Source organism: Anas platyrhynchos, chromosome 3 (genome assembly GCF_047663525.1).
Source record: "Anas platyrhynchos isolate ZD024472 breed Pekin duck chromosome 3, IASCAAS_PekinDuck_T2T, whole genome shotgun sequence".
Classification (NCBI taxonomy): domain Eukaryota; kingdom Metazoa; phylum Chordata; class Aves; order Anseriformes; family Anatidae; genus Anas; species Anas platyrhynchos.
In genome coordinates, this window is record NC_092589.1 from 34201143 (window position 1) to 34211211 (window position 10069).

The 10069-nt window shown below is 37.7% G+C and overlaps 1 protein-coding gene across 8 annotated transcripts in view; it reads left to right on the top strand.

Moving 5' to 3' along the window:
• The window catches only part of BIRC6 (baculoviral IAP repeat containing 6), a 173593-nt gene that overhangs the window by 161327 nt on the left and 2197 nt on the right, over window positions 1–10069 (top strand). For all 8 annotated transcript variants that reach the window (XM_027453918.3, XM_027453921.3, XM_027453924.3 and 5 more), the window contains 3 exons: window positions 1342–1419; window positions 7122–7310; window positions 9728–9862. In XM_027453918.3, coding sequence (XP_027309719.1) covers window positions 1342–1419; window positions 7122–7310; window positions 9728–9862 — 402 coding nt within the window. The remainder of the gene's footprint in view (window positions 1–1341; window positions 1420–7121; window positions 7311–9727; window positions 9863–10069) is intronic.

Consider the following 10069-nt stretch of genomic DNA (forward strand, 5'->3'; position numbering starts at 1 on the left):
GTAACTGTTTCAAATGGGAATGACCTCTTTTCTGAATTATTTTAGAGATAATTATTTTGTAAAGCCTTTATCAGCTGGACTAGACCAAAAATCAAGTAATTTTGACTTAGAAAAATGTTCTTTTCCACCATCCTTGATAAATTAACCAGGCAGAAATCTATTTTGGCTAGCTGAAGTAACCAGAATCCTTTCCATGGGCAAAGTATGCTTCAAATCAGCTGCAACCAAATATACTTGCCAAGTGCCTCGTCTCTCTTGCCATGCAGAAGTGATTTTTCTTAAAAAGAAGAAAAAGAGATTCTTTAACCTCGGTATCCTTTTAAAAAAGAAAATGTAACTCTAAAATAAGGATGGAATAACTGTTTTGATTAAAAAATATTAAAAGAATATTAAAAGCTGAAGAAAATTAGGGGTCCCTCCCAGCACTCTAGTCTCCTTGGTATGGTACAGTTCATTCTGAAGGTTCCAAAAACCTAACAGAAAGTCAAGGACATACCAGGGAAATGCAACTATACAAAAAATAAGCACACAGGAAATTTTATAAAACTACAGAAAGTTGTCTGTATGTCTGCTCTGAAGTCTAGACCCACAAAACAGCTTTGCCTGTACCAGCGTAGCATTCCTTCAGCCTTTTTTAATGCAAAAAAATTATCTGTAGACCAACGTTTTTTCTCATTTTCCACTCTTTCAAGGGTTCCCCTTGCTCACTGTTTCAGAAGCTGTCATGTTCCTTTTGAGTTTTACAACGGGTTTTCTTTTAATGCAGACACAGAATGTAATTCAGACTGGAGAGTCATGGTGCATACTCTCCTCTAAATTTCTTCTATTTTGTCTCATTACATTCCCTCACTTCGATTGTTCAATTTTGTGATAAGGTTGAAGGACTCTGTAGGCTTCACTGCAAAAATCCATATCGGTCATAAGAGTTAATGAATATTTTCAGTTCCTTGTTAGTCTGTGCGAAAGAGAGCACCTTTGAAAGGCTTAAGCAGAATGATTTTCTTTAGAAACAATAATTACAAGTGTTAAAAAAGTATTGAAAGAGGAAAGTAAAAAATCAGATATTCATGATTAATTTATTTTTCGAGTCACTAGAATCAGTAGGTTTTCCTTGAAGAAAAGTAATTTAACTTGTTTTGTTCATTTATTAGCATGCTGTTTGTCCTTATCCGCATTATTTTTATGTGCTTTCATTTTAAATTAGTATCATAGCAAATAACTTATTTCTGAAAGTCAAATATATGCAAAAGATTGTCCAAAAAAAAAACCCTAAAACTTAATGTAGTAGGCAGAACAAGTTTATTATATTTGTCTATGGTATTAATAATATCACTTTTTCAGGTGTGTTTAAGCATACTTAACACGTGGCACGGAAGGCCAGAAGAGAAATGGAATCCCCAGACATCAAGTTTTTTGCAGGTGAGCATTTATTCTTTCTCTTCAGTGATCTGTCAGTCCTAAGTTTCTCTTCCTGTGCTTTTAAACCTGAATTTTCTTTCTCAAATAAGCGTATATATAAGTCCAGAAAGTGTCCTATTGTGACATCTCTTTTCTGTCACTGGTAGCAGCAGTTTCATCTGAAATTGTCTAGGACATATTTTTCAAATGGACTTGAGCTTGGTCCACCTATATGTTAGGTCAACAAGCAAGGTCTGATCCAGAAGCTGTTAGTAAGAGTTGCTATCTGGAAGGTAAAAAGCTGCCACAATCAGCCTGATTTCCAAGGAGTCCAGACCATGGGAGAACAAACTCGCATCAGATTCACAAATGAGGGTAGATGCATCTACACACCACTCTTCAGTGAAGAGTGAAAAAACTGTGGGGAAGTTCATAAAAGTTAGATGTCATTTAATTGTGCTATTACAGGTATGAAATTAATATGTTGCGAATGTCCAGCACTGAGTCATTCTCAGTGCCTCTTTAAGATGTTTTTTTTTCCTTCCGCATGTAAACGTCCTTTCATTGTACCAGCAGCTGTGATGGGATCTGTATTTACTTACGTCCAGGCAGTTATATTTAGCAGCTACAATCAGACTATACAAAACAGTAACATGAATTTGTCAGGACCTACACTGAAAACACATAATACACAAAACTCCCGGGTCGTGTCCTTGTTCAAACTTTTTCTTGAATCTGCAAATGATTATGGTGCTGTAAGGTGGAGAAAAGCTGCCTCCCCCCTCCTTATATTTAGAACTTGTGTTTAATACGGGAAGTAGAATTTTTGTGACAGATATTTAATTCTCTTTCTAAGTATTGTTTATACTGCATTAGTAGTTTTCAAATTGTGCAGCAATATGTAAGCACATGTATTGCCCTTCACACATGTACTGATAACGTAACAAAACACGTAGCTATTTAAAACAGCATTGCAGGTGATTTTGGTATTCTGGGGCAGTAGCTACACGCGTCCAGTTTTTAACTCGGGGGATTCACTACCACAGACAAAGAAGGCTTACATAGGCTTATCTTACCACAGAGTTTCTGTTGGAGGCATGTAATCTTAAATGATCTTCATTACCCAGAGATCCTATTGAGTTGTATTGAGACCTTGCTTTTGTAAACAGCTTCAGTAAAGCCAATCCTGAAACTTAGCAGTTCTGAAGCCTGTCGTGAGGAACATGTAGCAAGTACTGCAGTCTGACTTCACTGAACTGGTTTTTTTTAACTCTAGTTGCACTGGATGCCATTTTATCAGTAACAGTTCTGTGAAACCTCAAAATTTGCTAGAAATTGTTTGTTTACTGCTATAAAAATCTAGAGTTCTGTCTTCTCAGAACAATGATAAATCATCAAGCCTTAGTTTGTCCTTAAAGCTCTTTGCAAGCTATGCTGGTGAAACAGCAGTGTATTCCTGTAGATTGTACCTGTTATTGGTGTCAGAGAAGATTTTACTCATTTTTTTTTCACCAGTGCTTTCTTCGGTTATAAACTGTTCCCTATTGTCAAGTCTTACCAGTTAGTTTCTCTAAGTAAAGGGGTGTACTGTCTTATTTGATCTTTAACTCTGGGCTTTTGATGGCAAAAGCCGATTTATGAGGAACTTCAAGATTCTGCTGAAGAGGTTGCTAGAGCAGTAAGCTTCCAAGGTGAAAGACCCAATGAGTCTTTATAAGATCAGCTGTTATCAGTGTTCTTAAGATTATTATGATGGGAGAGTTTTGTGCCAGTTACTTTGTAACGATGTAATTGTTGTACAAACTGATCCAATCGGTTGGATGGTGCCTTGTTTGCCACCTTGTTTTGACAGTGTGACAAGCCACTTCACATGACTTAAAATACGTCCAAACAGCTATATAGTACTTGATTCTGATTGTTGGTGTGGTTGGGCAGGATTACTTTGCTAGTAACGACAAAATATAGAGGTGTGTGCTAGCAAACTATCAACTCAGAAGCATGTAGTCATTTGATTGACTTAGTTGTCATGTGAAGCAATATCTGACTTGCTACATGGAGAAATCTGGACCTTTGGATTTCTTTTAGTTTTCTCCTAAGGTGGCCAGTGGAGGTTGCTCTACTGGGTTATTTCCCTGCCCATGGTAGGGGAGTTGGAACGAGATGATCTCTGAGGTTCCTCCCAACCCAAGCCATCCTATCATTCTATGTTCTTTCTATAGCAGGCAAAAGATCCAAGTGTGCAGAAAGCATGCTACGTGTCTGAAAGTAGCTGGCTGGTTTTGTGTGTATTTGTAAAATAGAAATACCACCAACCCTTTTTTTTTTTTTTTTTTTTTTGAAAGACAACTTCACTGGCTGGCTACCTTAGGAGAAAACCAAAAGACATCCAGTGGTCTAAATTTCTCTTTCATTATTATTCAGTATAATGAAGACAATCCTTATGAAAACATTTAGAAAGACTGCTCTGACTGAATGCTTTAATAAAGAGCAGTGGCTTGTGGCTAGTAGTAAGATAGCAGTATAGTGTATAAAGAAGCCTTGCAAGTACCTTTAAGTTTTGATGTTTTATGTAACACCTTTCTATAAAAAAATGTGTTTGGGGGACAGGAGCTTCTTTTTTTTTAATTTCTGTTTTGCCAGGTACTGTAGTTTTCCACAGAGCCATATAATTAGCATTTGGAAACGAGTGCAATGCATAGTGCCAATTAAGGTAGCTTTCACAGGTATAACAGATGCAGTTATGTCTGTGAAACAGCGAAAACTCTTTACTGAAACACAGTCTGCATTTATGGTCTGCCACCAGCCCTCACTTTGGTGCTTGGCTTCTTCGGGATGTACTAAGTTATGATAATTGACTAAATAGCTCTTAATATTTTCAGTTTTATGCCATAGAAATGTGTTGGGCAATAAGCACATACATAAAGCAAAAGAAAAATGTGCAGTGACATTTTCAGGGTCCCTATATCAGTTTCTCAATTTATTCCTTGGAGCAATAATTTCATAGCACAAGGTACATTTTCAGATCCTAGAAGACTGTACAGTTTCCGTGTAGTAGAACTGCAAACCTGGATTTCAGCAGAAGTGACTTGTTCAGGAATTGGCCGTAGGGAGCTGGTTGATCAGTCCCCTAATGGTTCAAGAATGTTCTACTGCGGCGTGGGGAAGTTAAGGAAGAGTGGTAAAAAGCCAGCATGTGTAAATAAGGAACTTCTGCCTAAGCTCAACTACGAAGAGGAAGTCCACAGAAGGTGGAGGAGGGGATGGGCTACATGTGAGGAATATCAAGACAGTAGACAAATTCCTTGGGAAAACCAAAGCTCAGCTGGTGTTGAAAATTGCAAGGGATATAAAGAAGAAGGACTACTTGTAAGTATGTTGGCAGCAAAAGAGTCTTTAGAATGTGGTCCTGCTGCTCAATAGGACAGGAAGCCTGCAGACAAAGGACATGGAAAAGGCAGAGGTAATTGGAAGAGGTTATCTCTGAACTGTGGAAGCTTCCTGATGGCTGGTAAATCTCACCTCTGATCCAGTCTCCTTCAGAACCCTTCTAGCCAAATTTGTGAGATGTGAATTACAACATATGGTGTAAAAGGGGCTGGACCAATGGCAAAGAGATTAGGAAGATGTAAAGAAGATGGAGCCAGACACCTCTTAACGGTGCAGAGCAACAGGAAAAGTACCCGTTGTCACAAGATAGGACATGGGAAATTTTGATCAAGTATTAGGAAAAAAATTTTCACTATGAGGGTAATGAAACACTAGGACAGATGTCCAGGAGAGATTGTGGAATTTCCATCTTTTGCTCTCCCTACAAGGGACAAGTATGATTTGGGGATCTAAGCTGTATTTTCGTACATAGTGTAATTCTCCCAAGATTCAACCTTGTAATCAAAGTTTGGAATCATAAAACTGATGTAGAAAGGTAGCAGGAAATTGCATTTTCAGTGAAATACTTTTTCTTAGATTAATGTTAGATTTGGTTGTTAGAAATCTCGTGCAGCATTTAAGTTTAAAATGCTAATGCTTTTTAGGACTTGAGATTGAAAATAACAAGAAAGCTATTGGAAGAAGTCCCCCCCACGTACTGGGAGAAAAAACACTTTGTAGCTTTTAAATAGAAAACAGCTGGAGGACTAAATAAATTGCTTGGAAAGAATCAAGTACTGCATGTTTTTTCTGGCTCAAAGATTAAACTATTGTCAGACCACCCAAAATGCTCCTGCAATTAACTTTTCTGACCCAAATGAAATTGGAAAATTGGTTTAGTTTCTCATTCATTACAATTATAATATAGAGTAACAACTGCTTATTAAGGCTAAGAAAATACAATGCTGCATAGTGTCAAATTTCTCTACCATAGCTATTTTAAAATTATATATTTAAAGTATAAAACTCAAAAAAGCAACAAACTAGTTCTAGATACATGTAAAGACCACAGATGTCTCAAACTCCCCAGGTATCTGAAGTGTTGGACCTGACGTACTCTACATGGGCTTTGCATGTGTACGTTACTCCTCTGCCTTTTAGTGTCATAAATGACTGGTTTCTTGCTGGGACCTGATTTGTGAGGAACATTTTTCTTATATTTGACTATATTTCTCTGCATTTTATTTTTTTGGTGTAATGCAAAATCGCCATGGCTGCTGATAGTCCAATGCATGGCAGGCAAGGGAGACAAGGTGCAGCTCTCCACCTCAGCTCAAACGGGGATGCAAGTTCACATTTCCCACTGCACAAGCATGTGCCCTGTCCATTAGGATAAAGGGCCAGATGGCCCTTCTGTGCTACAGTTAAGCCACATCAGCTACACAATAACAAACAGAAAGCGTCATGACACCAAGAGAAACAATAATTTGGTTCTGTGAGGTGATGGTGGGATTAACCTGGGTCATTCAACTGGTTCTTGGCTGTTGCTTTGAAATGACTTACTTGTTTGGCATTGTGTCTGTGTAGTGAATAAACACATGGCAGAGAGGATGGAAAGTTGGAATGTTTTTATGCTGGCATTGCTGCAAGAGAATCTGAGAGAATTCCGCTGTTAAGCACAGAGCAAAACTAGCTAGTTGTTGGGACACTGCCTTGGTCACTGACGCTGTGTCTATCTGATGTAAACTGTGTGTTCTGCATGTTTGAAGAAAAAGAATGACTCTTGTCATTCACATCCAAATTCACAAACTGGACTCCTAAATCAGGGGATGGCTCCCAGCTTTGAATTGTATCTAGGCTGGAAGGACAGGCAGCTGTAGAAACAGGTGCCCTGAGTTGTTTTTTTTTTAATCTTCTGCAGTGGATATCTTACACCTACATATGCTGTGTGCTGGAAATGCCATTCTTAGGCATGCAACAAGAAATGATCAACAACTGTTGGCTGAAAACTCAACAAATGCACTTTCACAAAAGGATACAATCAGAAATCTCCTCCTTTTAATGTTTTCTTCTGCTTGTATTTGTATTTTTTGTTGTTTGTTGTTGTTTTTTTTTAACTTAGTTTTGTCGTTTTCTCAGTGTTTGAACTAAATATATAGTCATAGGTCTTAATTTTTAACCACGTAGTAATGATTTCAGTCTGGAAGCATGGACATTTCCTACTTGCAAGTAGTATGTATTACAAATGACACTATTTAGTCAGAGAAGTGGTTTTGCACATGAGGTAAGCAAAATTAAGCATATTTGTAAAAAGCTAATGAGCAGCGTTTTTAATACTTATTTTTCTCTCTTAACAGGTGTTAGTGTCTGTCCAATCCCTAATACTGGTAGCAGAACCGTATTTTAATGAACCAGGTTATGAACGTTCAAGAGGTACTCCAAGTGGTACCCAGAGCTCCAGAGAGTATGACGGAAATATACGACAGGCAACAGTCAAGTGGGCAATGCTCGAACAAATCAGAAATCCATCGCCATGTTTTAAGGAGGTAGGTTTTGTGAAGCTAAGTAAACTATACCTTGTTTACATTGGAATAGTCAAGGAAACTGATCTTGTAAGTATTTTTCTTGCAGTATGTTCCTTTTCACATATGCTTTTTAGTACAAGCAAAGAATCATTGTTTAGTGGAGTGTGGAAAGTAATGCAGATACTTGGAAGCATGCCTTGCACGAGATGTCTATTTTATCCTCTTTAATCCCTGGGGCAGCTGACTCTAGAGACTAAAGTGAATAAGGATTTACCTGACTTCACAGATCCCTGGGCAATGCACAGGAACTGGGACTTCTAGGCAGAAACCTGTAAGGAGGGCTGGCATGCAGGTTGATAAGAAGAGGTTCACAGGGGTTGGCTCACTCTTAACACCAGGTGGTGCCTTTTACATCCCAGTGACTGCTGTTGGATCAGCCTTACAAATGGGCATTCAGTGTCTCTTAATCAGCTTAGCTAACAGTGAAGTATTTTTCTAAGAAACGCGAATTTGAGTCAAGTATTAGGAAACACTTTGGATATGCCAAAACAATGTGAATTGGAAAAATACTTTTAAATGAATTCCAGCCTTCTCATTATTCGTAAAAGGATCCATAAAAGACATCTATTCTTTGAAAATAACTGTCTTGATAAAACCAATACTAACCTTCACCCATTCACACTGCCTTAAAAATACTTGCTTTAAAGAAACTAATCTGTTTACGTGCCTGAAAATGGACTAAAACTCAGACATAGTATTGTAGAATAATTTAGGAACCTCTCTCAATATCTCTAGTCCAATTCCTTTCTCAGAGCAGGTCCAAACAGACCAAAGGAAAGAAGAGTGGAAGGTACACTAAGAGAATCTGTGTGAATATTAATGCAAACTGGGTGATCAAACATGAGTCATCTCATGGTACTACCAGCAAATAGAGAAAAATACATTTTGCTCTAGGCTATTGAAACTACAGCCATTTCTAAGTTGAGGTTGAACTTGTTTTCCATTGTTTCCTTTGCTTTCCATTGTTTTCCTACTAAAATAGAATCATAGAATCATAGAATCATAGAATCATAGAATATCCTGAGTTGGAAGGGACCCTTAAGGATCATCAAGTCCAACTCTTGACAGCGCACAGGTCTACCCAAAAATATGGAAGAAGTAAAACTATTCTAAGATTATTCACACTGCTAAGTGTGGTATCTGAGTAAGAAAACGGTCCCCTGTCCCTTTCTGGCTGTTGATTTAAAAAAAATAAAATAAAAAATCCTTTGGGATGCAAAAAAATATCCATTTAAACTACTGTGTCTTATGGAATGAGAAAACACTTAACCTGCATACCAGCAGTTAAACATTTTTTTCTCCAGGTGCCTTTAGGCATGTTTCTTTAGGACAGTATGATGAAATCCTCAAGATTGGGAGAAGAAATATGAAGATATGATAACTTTGAGGAAAAGTTCAAGGCTGAGATAGGTTGCTTTTGTGTTAAAAAATAGTCATACTAGCTTAAGCATGGCGTCTGACCTAGTGTTTTTTCAACTTTTGATAATTCCAATAATGCTTCTGTGAATACGTATTCCTTATCATTATGAAAAATGGCATTTATTTTTATTGAAAAAAGGGTGAGGGAAATTGTGCTTTGGAAAACATTACTTTTTTTTTTTTTTTTCCCCTGATGCAGTAGCTGAATTTGCACCCAAATGAAAATATGACTCTTGAGTATTTATCTAAGACTAGCTTGCTGTTACGATCTTCATTTTTTAGGGTTGTGCTAGGAACCTTACCAATTGGATAATCACTCGGTAATACAAATGCAAAGGCATCCCCGAAGCTTAGGTCTCAGAAAGTATTTGCATCCTTCAGCTCTTGCTACCTTTTGTCTTAACGAATCTGAGCTGTCTTCCCTTTGGTGTCTTAAATGACAAGTAGGCTCAGGGGATCTAAAGCGCCAGTCTGTGGGAGTTCTTCCAAACTCCATTAAGGATACAAGGAATGCATCCAGAATTGAGGCCTATTGTGCTTTCAATATGCAGTTTTTCTTTAGACAAATAGCTACATTCTCTAACCTCTAGAGAGAGAGATGATTTTGTCAATTATGTTGCAATATTGGCAAGAACCCTCTGTGCTCAATAAAATTTCTTTAATTTTATTGTTTCTTCCAACAGGCAGAGTTCTAGAAAGCTATTAAGACAAAGGCAACACTAAGAAGAATTTCACAACTTTGTGTGATTTGTAGTTTGTTGGTGTTTTGTTTGCTTTTTAAATTATATAGAGGCCAACCTCCACCTCTTGGTTCCATGCTGAATTATCCCCGTAGTGTTTGGGTTTTTCTCCTTACATCCATTTAGACTCACATTTGGTCTTGCAGGTTTTGTACTGTTAAAGTATATGGTTCTTAGATAACAACGCTATGTTCTTTCATCCTGAATCTTTTCTTGCAGGTCATCCACAAACATTTTTACTTGAAAAGAGTGGAGATCATGGCTCAGTGTGAGGAGTGGATAGCAGACATACAGCAGTACAGCAGTGACAAGCGGGTAGGCAGGACCATGTCCCATCATGCAGCAGCTCTTAAGGTGAGACTCACTTTCAGAATTTTGTTAGGTAAACCAAGATCACAACTGTTGATGACACTGAATAGCAGCTGAGTTTTATAACAACAGTGATTTAAAAACAAACAACAACAAAAAACACTAACAACTTTAAAATGTGTAAACAAACTGAAGTTTGACAACTGTCATGAGATAAAGTGAACATGCAGGCCCCTTTCTTGGTATTTTTTT